The 15,314-nt window shown below is 33.1% G+C and overlaps 1 protein-coding gene across 3 annotated transcripts in view; it reads right to left on the bottom strand.

The window, feature by feature from the left end:
* LOC134229508 (metal cation symporter ZIP8-like) overlaps positions 1 to 12,377 on the bottom strand; it is a 38,576-nt gene extending 26,199 nt beyond the window's left edge. For 2 of the 3 annotated variants that reach the window (XM_062711253.1, XM_062711255.1), the window contains exons 1-3: positions 12,242 to 12,337; positions 8,657 to 8,909; positions 3,010 to 3,193 (exon numbers count right to left, since the gene is read on the bottom strand). In XM_062711253.1, the coding sequence (XP_062567237.1) occupies positions 3,010 to 3,193; positions 8,657 to 8,909; positions 12,242 to 12,243 (439 nt within the window). In that variant the 5' untranslated portion in view covers positions 12,244 to 12,337. Of the gene's footprint in view, positions 1 to 3,009; positions 3,194 to 8,656; positions 8,910 to 12,241 lie in introns of all 3 variants that reach the window. The other variant, XM_062711254.1, reaches the window with a different exon arrangement.
* Between the last annotated feature and the right edge of the window lie 2,937 nt (positions 12,378 to 15,314).

Genomic DNA, 15,314 nt, shown 5'->3' with positions numbered 1-15,314 from the left:
GCATGATTGCACAAGCTTAAAAATTCAAAAGTTTCTTTGTTAACATGGTCAAAGAACATATTGAAAATGATCTGGGACAAATTTGACAAAACTGGGGTCAAGGTCAAAAATGTTAGTCAAGTTGAAAAGCTCTCCTCAAAAAGCATCAGCATATGAAGTTTTTATAATAAAAATATGTTAAATAGTTTCTTTGAAACTTGATTAGCAAAACATAAGGCCTAACTTTCAGAAAAAATGATATCAAGAGAAAAGGAAAATTAATGTCAAAGTCGAAATATGATGAAATGGAATTGCTAGCTCTCAACAAATCTGTTTCAGCAAATGAAACTGAGAAAAATATCTTAAATAGTCATACATGCCAACTTTCCCGATTTAGGCGGGATCCTCCCGATTTTACCCTTTCATCCCGCTCTCCCGATCGGGAAAGAAAAATTGCCCTAATTTCCCGATTTGAAAAAAAAATCACCAAAATTTTTGATTTTAAAAATTTCCCTACCACTGAATTTTGACAATTGGGATGATATGTCAAAACTTGTTTATTCAACGCACACAGATAACATTCATTGTTTATTTAACCAGGTGTTAATTTAATAGCCACAGGAAATCACTTCACGCTTGAACGCACGCAGTTGTCCAGGTACAAGTAGCTTATAGCTTGGGGCAATTAGGGGATTATCTTGTCAGTTTTAAGGAGGCTCATTACACCACTTTTTGATGACGTACTACACAAAAAAATACACCTCCATTGTGTTGACCGGTTTCCTCTGGGGACGAAATGTACAGCTACCTCTATTATATGACCCTGACCTTTAAAATGCTTTAAAAATAGATGAAACATGCGGTGTTATAAACAGTGAAAACAAAGTAACGTTATGGATAAACCAAGAAGAATTGTTTCTAAGCAGAAACAAAAGAAAACAACAGTCAAATCTTCGCCAAACAAGTAATGTCAATTTCATAGCGATGCATGCAGTGAGCTCTATCAATCAATGACATGTTTGTATGGAGGAAATTCGAGTTAAAATCTACAGCCTTGTTGAAATTAAAAAAAAATATTTACTTGCACTATTTACTGTGTTGGTGTTCATGTATATATTTGCTTTATTGATTTAAATGTATACACTGGTAATTTAAAGCTTTCTTCTGAATTTTAGATGCAATGTCAAACGTTCCTCAGTGTTTTGAGTCTTGGGTAATTAGGAGAGATAACTCTTGAAAGTGGACTTTTTATACCAAATATTTTTTAAATTGGATTTTTCATTTCGTTTAAACATTCTTCATTCAATTTGACACATGTTATTCATCGAAATACATTCCTTGTCTCTTCAGAACTCATTTTCTTAATGTTTTAAGCATAGATTAAAAAGATAATGACATTAATTGTTTTTTATGAAAAAACTATTTTTTCTAATGAAATTATTATTAGGAATTATGAGGTATTTTCACTGTGTGTACTTGTCTTAAGAACATGCCCATCTTTTGACACTGAAAGTTCTGAAATTCTGTTAATGATAAACTTGAAATGAAACATTTCATTAAAATTAGACAAAAACTAAAAAATTCTATAAAAAATATTTATGATATCAATGACCCCATCTGGATATTTGACATCTACATTATAAGTGGTGCTCTATTGAAATCTAAAATAAACTGTGGATGTAATGAGCCACCTTAAGGGATATGCAAGGTGAAACACATAGATTAATGTGATAATTGTTAGTCATTTTTATTAAAAACATAAATTAAAGACAATAAAATACTAACGATACCATAAAATCAGAACCCAAAGAGATCGTTTTTTGAAAACGAAAATTAAGAAAACTACAAAGCATAGCTGCTGATTTTATATACTTATAATGAAAAATATTATGAAAAAATTAAGATGAAACAATCAAGTGTATGTCAATTAGAATTTCTTTTCCCTCCCTTCTCCAAAAAGTAATATTGTATGTTAGGTATATGCATGACTTGGAAATACCCACATGGCACCATCAAGCCTGTCAAATTTCATGACTGTAACAAAAATAATTCTCTTTTGGATAGGTGGTATACATTTCTGTAAATTTAATATCTTATTAGAATTTCTAATTAATTGAAATATAAATAAAAAATCTCAAAAATTTTTCCAGAAACAGGACTTTACACTATCAAAACCTCATATATTTTTTAGCCTTTGAAAAAGATGATTTAAAAGTTGTACAATTTTCAATTTTTCACTAAATTATGTGTCCTGGTAGACAAAAAATGCTGTTTACATATGTAACTAAATACATGTACCCCTTCCTTAGTGAGAAAGGCACCTATTTTAGCCAAAATATTTCAATTTTGGAAAGAAAAACAATATTTTTTGTGTTAAATTAATCCTTAAAAGTTGTATTGATAAGTGATATCCATATTATAAATTTAAAAAAAGATCATTTCATAATCATTTAATTTCACGACAAAATGTCGCGAATTTAAAGCTTTGAAAATTGTTGTCACGCGCTAAATCCCCCATGGGAATTTTCAAAAGTTGGCATGTATGAATAGTTTCTCTTCATAAATTTAAGAAAAATGAAGTCAATGTCAAAGGAAAAAGGTCAAGTTCAACAAACGTTGAAAGGTGAATGGTCTTGGAGTATGTAACAGCATAAATCTCCCATAACTCCCTGGAGAACAAACATAATATTAAGTTCTGGGAGATCAATAAAAATGATGTGGAAAAGTAATCCAAAGTAGAAAAGTAGGGTTTTCTTTGAGTACCATCAACTGTAGGTTACTAAGGTTAATGAAAATTCTGAATAATTAAAAATTTAAACAAAACTAGGCAGGCTGTTGTGAGGTTAATTGTACTCCAGCATGCTAGAGGTTCACGGCGAGATATTTTTGATTTGGCGCCACATATCGTAATATATATGGAGCGTAGGGACATTAACCGAGGCTCTTACTTGTAGGAGTAGGGTTAATTGCTTACATTAAGATATACACCAGGTGCTTGCTACAGGTATTCCAATGATACTTTCCAGTTACCTGCTGTTGCCGAGGGCGTTTTGCGACCTTTGCCCTCTGAACTCTTGTGATAACTTCCACCATTTTGCTGACATGTGCGGTGATTGTGTAACAGTGCTGGTGAAATTTCCACCAATCCCTTGTGAGATATGTCAGTCCCACTCTTGTATCCATGGAGACGCAGGATGTCATCCAATGACAGGCACTGATACAAAAATGTTGATAGATGTTTATACATATAATGCATTTGTAATACATGTACATGAAATACTAACTGCAATAATGTAACCCTCTTCCCCCTTTTCTGAGAGGCTCCAGAAAATATCAGATTAAAAAAATCAGGGAGGGCTACATTATTGCAGCTTATGTAATACTGGTACATGATATCATTATCTAGCCCAATGTTAAATATTATGAATAATCTCAAAGTGGTGAATAACATGACTTCAAAACTCTCTTATAAAATTATCTGAAACCATAAATGGTACATACACAGATCTAAGCACAAAATATATACTACCTCTGTAAATAAATAATGCATAATACTCTGTTGTCATGATTAATAAAATAAAAAAAACCTAGGATGTAATCAAACTAGTGCTAATTGTAACGGGGACCGTTACAGATGTTCCCCAAACGCTCCCCAACTCCCTTTTGGTGCCATATTCCCTGTAAGCTTCATTAAATAAGACAAACTCTATGCACTTGAGACTTTACAACGTTTACCCAGAAGTGTACCAAGTTCATTCAAATTTTAGCGTTGCACACGTGCGCATGTGAATGCATGAGCGTACTGACCATATCATCATGTCTACACAATCTACATATTTCAATATACTGAATGTTAAAGTATTTAATCCAAAAGTATTAAAAAAATACGCTCATTCAAGTGTATTTTTGATTTTGCTCATTTCACGTGCACGCACAAGCATACATGTGCATGGTGACCATACCTTCTTGTAGAAGTCCATTACATCTATCTATGTTCTAAATCCCACCCCGTTTGGTTGAAAACCAAGGGAGTTATAGCTGTTTAAAGTTTTAGCCAATCAGATTGCAGCGCACGTACACCCGCGTGTATGCATGTGCATGATGACCATACTTCCTTGTAGTAGTCCATTATATCTATCTATGTTCCAAATCCCATCCTATTTGGTTGACAACCAAGGGAGTTATAGCTATTTAAATTTTCAGCCAATCAGAAAGCAGCACACGTGCGTGCACGTGTTTTCATGATAATTGCTATATATCATGTTGTAGGCTATCCTAATGCATGGCGATGTTCAAAATTTCAAAGGATTTCGTCAAAAAACAAGAAAGATATTGAGACTTTAGTTTCAGCCAATCAGAGCGAAGTGCACGTGCATGCGCGTGAGATCTTGCTATTTTGACCATGTCATATTGTCTGTGCTACTAAAATATTCTTATATTATAAGTTTGAAAGCATTTCATCAAAAATTTAAAAAGTTACTCCTATATCAATTAAATCGGTCATTTCACGTGTTGCACGTGCACGCTCTTGCAAGCACGTGCGCGCAAAATGACCTTCGTTCCGCAAATCTACATAACATGCCTACTGACCCTAAAAAGGTTTTACCTAAGTCAGATGTGTAGTTTACAAGATCACTCCCGGACAAAAAAGTACCCAGGAAGAAGAAGAAAAATAATAATAACTAGATGTGAAACTCGTTGCGAGCAACGAGAGGTCTTCCGTCCGATTCCGGAAAGAAAACGTTAAATCGATCTGAAAAAGTAAACAAAAATTGCACATAAAAGGGGATTGAGTCGCCAACATGAAAATCCAGCAAAAAAATCCAACGCGCTAAATATTACGCTTTTGAGACCTCTGCTCTAAATTTTCTTGTATATACCTCGGTATAACAGTGCTTTTGTCTTAGAATTATGAAAGGCGAGTCACTATTCATAATTTCGCGCCAAACGCTACGAATTAATCTTAGCGCCTTTTCTTTGGAATGTTCTATCTTATAGGTGTGATAGCTTCAATGAAATAAAGAAATGTTCTTATAGCCTTAAATTCGAGAATAAGAAAGTATATTTAACACATTTAATTTTACAAATTCCATATCGTATGTAAGCAAGTACGACTAAAGCAGTGATACGGCTACGGATTTTTACCTTTTTTAATTTCCTGTTTATCCCCAAAGTGAACTCTCCCGATTAGTTAAATTTTCATGAAAAGGTTGTACTGTTTCGCCGAAAAACATGGCTTGCCTTTCGACGGTCAGGGAATTGGATACCATTTGTGCTCAATAACTTGAATCAGATCTTCGAGACAATAATTTTAATACAAACCCCATTAAGCGATCTTTTAAAAAATAGTTATCTTATTTTGTCTTTTCTATTAGTTTAATATGACACAAGTTTTATACTTACTGTATTCATTGATATTCTTTCTTGAAAAACTATTACTTATAACTATGATTTAAGATCTGTTTTTCCGTGTTGCAAATCAGAAGATACATGTATTAGGTATCGTATTTCATTTGCACATTTAGTCTTTTCGTTTTCTACTTTGAGAACCAGCCAAACCAATTATAGAAGACGTTTAAGAAGAACTTAGTTTGACACAGAATTGCAACGTAAATACGACGTGACAATCCAAGTATTCCTTTACATTTCATTTATCCTTATGTTACCTTCGTTCAAGCAAACGCTCGGCTGACTCCGTAAACCCCTATTGCGAAATGTCGGAGTTGACAGAGACAACCGCCATATTGGACCCGCTTCAGATTTTTAAATGCTAATATTTGGAGTTTGGATTTATCAATTTACAAACAAATCATATAGCAAGCATTATAAGAAGGGTTACTGTTAGCATTCCAAAAATAAATGAAAAATATTGGAAAACAAAAAAGTTCGAAAAATATCGTTTTTTAAATTTGCATCTCGTAACGACCGGAAGTATTGACGACACACAAAAAGGTGATTCTGCAAACCAGAAAGTCACGAGCTATTGTCTCCAATGAGTCTCCAGTTCATATCTTTAGCCATTCTCGAAAAAAGTGCGCGACAAAATCGCATTTTAAAATCAGAAAATTGTCCATAACTTGGCACCGGAAGCGAATTTTCCAAAACAAATTATAGACTGCACAACATCAAGTAATAACGCATTTTTTGTGAAAGTTTCGTTGAAAACCGCTGAATAGTTTTCGAGAAATCGCGTGCACAAAATTTTGTGAAAAAAAGAATAATAATAATAATAATAATAATAAGAAGAAACAATACAATCACTATAAGGTCTTCCGTGAAGACGGAAGACCTTAACTAGATACGATCTCGTTGCGAGCAACGAGTGGGTCTTCCGTCCGATTCTTGATAAGATGAGATAAGATTTTGATTGAGATTTTCATTCTAAAATAATGATTTTCCATAATCTGTAAAAAGACATTGAAAATTAAAGACTTTTAAAAAATCGAGTTTTGGCCCCTCACGGCCCCAAACATTAGGGATCAGCGCTTTTTTCTTCATATCATCTGAAAGCTCTCATGATTTTGATGACTTTTTGTTCAACAACTGTTCAGAGATTCTTTTTCGTTTTTGAGTTATTTGCATAAAAATATTGAGGGGCTAGCCTTTCAACTCCTTAATAGGGACGTTTAGCGAAAAATAAAAGGTTTCATATTGTTCAGAACATGATTTTGCACATCTTCTGTTCAATATTACTTATCAATTTATTTCTCATTTTCGATATATAAAGCATCGAAAATTTAGCATTCTGGCCCCTTTTGGCCCCTAATTACGTACCATACGACAAAAAAATCATGATATATAGTTGTAAATGGTTAAGATAAACGTCTTTGCTTTAGAAATGTATTGCAAAATATTAACTGCTAAAGAGTTATCGATTGAGGACTTTTGGCCTCTCTTGGCCCCTAATTCGAGTGCCAAGCCCCTTCTTCTGGATTTCCCCTTAAAGCTCTTAGGATTTTGAACACTTTTTGTTCAACAACTATTCAGAGATTCTTTTTCCTTTTCGAGTTATTCGCAAAAGAAATATTTAGGGGCCAACCCTTCAACTCCCCAAATGGGATGTTTAGCGAAAATTGAAAGGTTGCATATTGTTCAGAACATGATTTTGAACATCTTTTGTTCAATATAACTTATCAAAATATTTCTCACTTTCGAGATATAAAGCGTCAAAGTTTTAGCATTCTGGCCCCTTTCGGCCCTTTATTATGTAATATACGACATTAAAATCATAATCTACAGTTGTAGATTGTTGAGATAAACATTTTTGCTTCAGTAATATATAACAAAATATTGACTGTAAAAGAGTTATCGAAAAAAGACTTTTAGCCCCTTTTGGCCCCTAATTTGAGTGCCCAGCCCCTTTTTCTGGATTTCATCTTAAAGCTCTTAGGATTTTAAACACTTTTTGTTCAACAACTATTCAGAGATTCTTTTTCGTTTTCGAGTTATTCGCAAAAGAAATATTTAGGGGCCAACCCTTCAACTCCCTAATGGGGACGTTTAGCGAAAAATGAAAGGTTGCATATTGTTCAGAACATGATTTTGAACATCTTTTGTTCAACATTACTTGTCAAAATATTTCTCAATTTCGAGATATGAAGCGTCAAAGATTTAGCATTCTGGCCCCTTTTGGCCCCTAATCATGTAATATACGACATTAAAATCAAAATTTACAGTTGTAGATTGTTGAAATAAACATTTTTGCTTCAGTAATGTATAACAAAAAACCGATTGCTAAACAGTTATTGAATAAATTCTTTTGGCCCCTTTTTGTCCTTAATGTGCTGAATCAGCACTTTTTTCTTGGTGTCATATTAAAGATCTTAGCATTCCACACAAATGTTGTTCAGTATGTCTTAACAAAATAATTATACTTTAAAAGATATGACACAAAATGTCTGGAAAATTCACTCATGATTCGTGTCCTAGATTTTGACCCCTACCGAGCTTCCATATTTGAACTTTCTGAAAAAATTTAAATCCAATGTGCAATTCAGCAATGTGTCTTCTATCATCGCTGAAAATTTCAGCTTTCTAGCTAATGTCGTTTTTGAGCTTACTCACGGACAAGGAGACCCTCTAAAAATCACTGAAAGGGCGATAACTTCCGACCGGAAGTGATTTTTTTCAAAATTGAGTCGGGGGTACAAACTTCAGATAGAAGCACATAATTTCTAAAAATTTAAACAAAATCGATCGAGCCATCTTCGAGAAATCTTCTGCACAAAAATTGTAAAGAAAAAAAAAAGAATAAAAGTGAAGAAGAAACAATAGAATAATAGAAGGGTCTTCCGTTGGAGACGGAAGACCCTAATAATAAGAAACAGAGTAAAAACAATATGTTCCCCAACTTCGTTTGGGGAACATAATAAGCATAAGCTACAGTGTATGATAAACATTTCATCAGTCAATCCATTTGGTATAATATACATGTATATGATTTTACATCTGCATGTATTTTTATGAGTTTGATATTTATTTAATGATTTTACAACTTCCTTCAAAATTTTTTAGGGATTTTGACAAATGAACATGATGATTGGTCAGAAAAGAAAGCAATCTTAAGGGGTTAATTTTACAGAACATTATTTGTTTATAATACAGTTACAATACAATATAATCCATATATATAAATCCTGTGTTTTTTTTGCAGTACTTTGTCTATGAGCAATCTTACCTTTTTCACTGTACATAATTTGTCTGTCGAGTTTTGACAAACATCATAAAAATCCTGCTGTCCAGTGAAGTCCTGAAATTTGTCTTTGAACTTCTGTCTGGAGATTTTAGAACCGTTTCCATTGATGCCAAGAATGTGGTTCACGAATCGCATCGTTTGATTGGACACACACACTTCCTTTGTCTGCCCAGCTGATGGGAAGAATATAGTCAGGATCAACGTGAACAGCAGATGCCCCCTCATAACGAACAACCTGAAATAAGTCATCAAAGGAATTAAAAAGTCATTCAAAAAATACATATTAAATGTTACTGTATGCCACATACAAGCTATTAAATCCCTCATCATAGATACAGGCAAGCTGAGATCACTATAAGCATGAGAATGATTTGATTTTTTTCCTTAGTAGAATAACATCATATCCCTGTGAACCTTTGTCTAGCTTCCGTTCTTTCTCAAGTAAGAAAGTACATGATTACATGACCACGCATGTGTACTAAATGTTCTAATCACTAATATCTATAAAGCAGTTTAACAAACAGCTGTGACATCAAGCCACAGTGCTTGCCTCAGTTGGCATTTAGGATCTTACAATTTACTTTCTGCATATTAAGTGAATAATTTTTTTTATAGTGATATAACACAGAGCAATGTTCCAAACTAATTATTCAAACATACTGCTTATTGGACAATTGGACCTGTATATGTCACTCTAAACCAAAAAATAATAAATCATTAAATGAAAATATAAAACATTATATTTCGTATGTCTTTACTTTTTTGTATATAGGTGTGAAAAAGGAAGGGATAAAAATATGACAGAGGCCGAGTTGCAGGGTTCGACACTTTCTTTTTTATGCATTAGTCCAGCCGGACTAATGACCTATAACTTTTATTAGTCCGCAGGTAATGTTATTAGTCCGCCAAAAATAAATGTTGAAATATAAGTTGTATAGTGTTTTTATTATAGTGATTCTTTGTCAAAGATTCCTGGAAATCACGGGATTTGCGAGTCCGTTCATACTCCCGATCTTTTTTCTCAATACTAACGTCTAACTTTCGCTTCTTAACATTGTCAGTATCCAGTTTAAAAAAGTCTGACATCTTCTTCTGTTTCTCAATTGCAGCCTGCGTGTCAAACTACTAAATCATGATCACTGAAACAGTTACCATAATCTTTATCATTCAACTATGCAAATAAGCGTCTTTTTGATCAGGACTTTTGACCTCCCGCCATGCATAAAGAGCTAACAATACATTTGGGGTTTTCCAGCAAAATGTCGTGAATCGAACATAGATAATTTTTCATACAAGCAGTAATTTTAATTAGTCCGATCGGACTGACTAGGTGCAGATTTTATTAGTCCGACATAAAATTCGTTAGTCTGAGACTAACAGACTAACGTTAGTGTCGAACCCTGAGTTGGGATTTTAATCCAGGCCCTCTGAATCTTCAGTCAGCTCTTTTAAAAAATACCAACTGATTGAGCTTAATCTGGCCAGTTTGTCGATCTATCCTGTTTGATCGACACAAATGCAACTTACATAGGTATCCTAGGGATAAATCCATTTATTTCAATTTATTGGTAACGGGTTCATTCGCCCAATCTACCTGTTCGCGGGAGTCCGTTCGTGCAGAGTCCATTCGCCCGAAATATTTTTCGCCCAATATCTTGTTTGCCCTATATGTGGTTCGCCCAATACTTATATATACACTACTTGTATATATAAACTCATATGAATCAAAAAAATAAATCATTTTTTTCTCTTTATTTCCTTTACGAACTTGGGATATTTTTTCTCAAATTCTGATACGAGGAACAATGTTTATTTAGTCTTCATTAATTTTTGATTCTAAATTCTAATGTTTTTTGAATGACTTAGTGTTTGCACTATAGTTAATTAGATGATTAATATGATTAATATCAATGTTAATTAGGAGGAAACATCAGTGTTATTTTTAGGAATTGCGCTATGTTTTGAAAACAATTAAAGGACTGAGACGTTCATTTAAGCAATAAAATGCTTTCTTTGTTTGTTATTACTGGAATGAACGGAAGCAGCTGTTGCAGAAAAAATACATACCCGCGTAAGCGGGTTATGTAAATTTTTTCTGCAATAGCTGCGACCGTTCATTCCAGTAATAACAAACAAAGAAAGACATTTTATTGTTTATATTTATATCTGTTTAAATTATCATTTTAAGTAGGATTAAAGATATTAATTATTGTGTTAATGAAGTGAACATCTTTGCAAGTTTCATTGATGGAACGGCCACTGATCAAGAAATCTGTACAGGTGATATGCCTAATGTAGTTCATGCAGTGATGAACGCAATGGGTTTTCTTAAGAAATAAAGAAGAAAATATTCAGTGGATGTAAATATAGGTCCATAATAGAAATGAACAGCGGGTGTCGAAGGTTTTACCTTTGAAGAATCTCCCTTTGATCTCAAAAAATGATTTATAAGAAGATGGAAGATAGAAAATGAAAACATGTATTTTAACATTTTGGAATTTCCAAACAGGTCTGTCAGGATTTGATAGCTCAGGTATTTAGTGTGACCATTTTCTGACAATATGTATAACGTATGACGGTCTGTTTTATTTTGAATGTACCAAGAATTTGGAAAGAAATTCCTTAGATTTCATTCTACATTAAATTAGGGAAAATCGTGCGAACAATTTTTAGGGCGAACGAACATGGAACCCAATTTATTGATACATATTGAGATTCTAGTACTATCATATACATGATGTATCATGTATACATGTACATGTATCATAAATAACTTCCAGTGCTTATGAGTCTGGCAGCTTGTCTATAAACCCTAGCTGTGTAAAAGAAAGGAATTTCAATCACTACAAAATTTTAGTAACCCAACTTTTCTGAAAGAGATTTGCCCCATTTTAAAATAAATAAGAAACAGAGTGTACATCTTAGAAATTTTTTCAATGTCAGGATTAGATTATAAATACTAAAATAAATGATTTAATACAGACTTATTTCATATCATAATATACAAATTATACATAAATGATGTTAAATTGCTGTTTATCAGTTTGTTTAGTTGTGAGAACCAGACCCCCAGTTGTTATAAAACAGTCTATTTTATCTTCCTTTTTCTGAATTTGAAGACATTAATATTTTTCTTAAAAAATGATGGCATGTCATTTCTAGGAAATATCATTTCAAGTTTCAGGTCAGAGTCAGTTTTTTCGTTAAGATTTTGTAGATAACATTAATATCCAGCTTTAGAGTTGTATGTGTAAAAGTGCTTCAACACACTTAGAAATATATGAAAAGTATATTACGGATAAGAAATGCCTAACAAAAAACTGATTTTATAAGCTGTAAAGTATTATGGTAAATTAACCTAGAACAATTATCAGAGATTAAAACTGTATAAAAATAAATGAAAGCTTACATAACGCTCAACCTTTTTTTTTTTAAATTTATCACTGTAGGATTGAGATCATAAATTTGACACACCGAGGAATTTCGGGAGACGGGATAAATCTGTGAGGATTTCCTACACATGACAGGAACTTGGTCAACAGAACATAAAAATTATCACAAAATTACATATTTTTTGTATGAGATAAAATTGTACCCTTTCTCTTGTTTACCTGCTCGGCACAAGGACGTGTAATCCTTTGTCGGGTTTTTTCAATTTTTGTTTTTTTCTGCGTACTCGTGTAATAAAAAGTCAATGTCAATCTCACGCATAGAAGGATGATTGATAAAACGCACTAATTCTAAACGCAAGAGAGAGCATGAAAGAGCACTATAAATTATGAACAAAAATGTTACTTTGTGAGAGAAGGCTAAATAAAATAAAATAAAAAAAAAAATAAAAAAAAATAAAAAATAAAGAAATAAAATAAAATAAAATAAAATAAAATAAAATAAAATAAAATAAAATAAAATAAAATAAAATAAAATAAAAGTATGACGGCATGACCCATGTTTTACATGTAAACGTGTCAACAAAAGTGCAATACAAAAAATACTCATATATAGCCTAATATTTTTTATAATTATTCTGAAAATACATTTATTTTGTGTATTGAATAAGCTTTTTAACCCATGGTAGATTATTAAAGTTTGTACTTACATTTACTTAAAATTGCTTTATCATATTGATGGTCATTTTGCAAAATTACTTTATTAAAAAAACATTTCAGATGATTGTGTACACAAGTACTTTGAAGTTGATATTAAAAAGATTCTTTTGTTTCTCATTGAAATATCTGTGTGATTCTAGGATACCAGGTCTTTCAACAATTTATTGCCGGGAATTCCAATGGGTATTAATTGCGCCCCGTTATTAGCAGACCTATTTTTGTATTCATATGAAGCAATCGGATCACCTCGATCGCCCCTTTCAAAAAAAAAGATCTAGCCTGAGACGGAAAAGGGCGAGGTGATCCGATTGCATATGAAGCAGAATTATTCAAAATCTTAACGTATGGAATCCGGATAGGGCCATTCAGTTCAATATCGACGTAAAGGTTGATGACTCGATAATGCGAAGACAATAAAACTATGGTGTGATAGCGTGATGACGATGATGCGATGGCGCGACAATGCGATAACGATGGTGTGATATCATGATGAAGCGATAGTGAATATCGACTCATTGGCATCGCATCATCGTGCCATCGCTATCGCACCGTCACGTCATTGTACTATCGCTCAATCGTATTATCGCATCATCGCACTATCGACCGAAACAACGATGGTACGATGCGATATAGTGTCAGGTTATTATAGATGACCCTCTCCGGATTCCATATAAACGTGAAAAGAAAATATTTGCTGTGGCCTTCAAGTGTGACATTTTGATATTTCGACGGCATATTGTCACTCAAGAATTTAATTCTTTTCCATTCTTAATTCTCCAGTCAATTGGTATATGTTCATCAGAACACCATATCAAACTAGATGTTATCAGATTGTGGTCCTTTTATTTTACTTCCAAAATAAGCATACAGGTTTTACATTCACTGCAACCACAATGCTTTAAACACACTTGCAAGAAATCAGAATTCTCTGTATCTAATATGCATGATGCAAGAAGGAGATAAGGAACAAAAGTCAAACTCAGAGGTCCTCTTCGACGATACAGATCGAGAGCAGAGCGAAGACGGACCTCTATAAAACATCAGAGAAGGGATCAGGTACCATGAATGAGGAAGGGTCTCTGTCGACCGTCATTCCCGTCGTGTGCCCCTCGTCACGATCAATGTGGTATATGAAGCCATTTTCATTGAAATAATAATAATGAATATAAAATTGTGGATAAGATATGTGTAATTTTTACACATAGAACGTAAAATCACTTGTCAAGAGATCAGCGCGTAATATTCTTTCCTTTTACATTGAAGCAGATCATATCCCGAGTAATTAATGTCATTAGTAAATGTAGGAACACAGTAAAATGCGTGGTGAACCCGTATCATTATTAAATCTTTACATCCATTTTTGTAGCCTTTTTGATTATTGCCAAAATATGATATATTTAACAGGTGTTTTGATGAAAGGGAAGCTGTACATAATATATATACATGTATCTAATAAACAAATAATGTCACTTTTTACGAGGAAATGGATAGAAATGTACGTTTTCCCTTCATAACTATGATAACTTAATCATAAAATGTCAGTTGAAATTTAACTGATTCAGATTTGAAAAAACTTACTTTCAAAGACTTAAAAAGTTCCAGAAACACAACAAACTAAAGTTTAATGGATGTTTTCTTAAGGATCGCTGATATTGATGCTTACCTTGCACTTTAGATGACGGCCTTCATGTGCCACGAACAACAAGCCCCGCCCCCCACCACTGGGGCAAAACCTTCACACCTGGTGATTTCTTATAAAACAGGAATATAACAGAAAAGTTCAAGTCCAAGATTTATTTATTATTCCCTTTAAGAGGCAAAAGGTGGCATAAATGGTCCACGTGGTTTTGTGTAGGAACTCCTCATCAGGAAACTTACCACGAGAATTACATTTCTTTTGGTTCTACCTTTTCTTGCTGATTTTCAAACCCCTTCGGTTGGCACTACAAGCCTGGGAGAAACACTCTTTATATAATTCAATATAACGATAATAATACTAGTAGCTAACATCTTATGCACCTACTCTTGTTTCATATTTTATCGTTCATCGACACACGTATTGTTAACACAGACCTTGTCGTAACTATTCATTTTTAGAAAAATATAACCCAATACTTTGTGATTCTCATTTTTTTTTAAATACGCAGAATAACAAACAACAGCAACAACAACAACAACAACAAAAAAACATGCAATGTACTGAATGTAGCCTGCAGGCCAGTATTTTTTTTTTTTTTTTTTTTTTTTGGTGCCGAAAATGTACAAGTGATGTACATGTACTCGATTTCATAGCTGTTTTTATTCATTGTATAAAAACTTCTATGGAAAATCATGACGTCTATGGTGACATATATCTGCCCCATACATGCAAGATACATTTTGTTAACTTGCAATATACATGTAATAACGTAGACATGCAACTTATTTATTTTTGACAAAGCAGGTAACAACATTGTCTTTGTTTGTATGGCTCATCACATGTATTTAAATTGTATTTTAGAGGAATAGGGATTTAATTCCACTAGTGATAA

This window comes from Saccostrea cucullata, unplaced genomic scaffold, assembly GCF_032062105.1.
Source record: "Saccostrea cucullata isolate Sc308-1 unplaced genomic scaffold, CSIRO_AGI_Scuc_v1 ctg311, whole genome shotgun sequence".
Classification (NCBI taxonomy): domain Eukaryota; kingdom Metazoa; phylum Mollusca; class Bivalvia; order Ostreida; family Ostreidae; genus Saccostrea; species Saccostrea cuccullata.
This window is presented reverse-complemented; position numbering and strand designations above follow the sequence as displayed.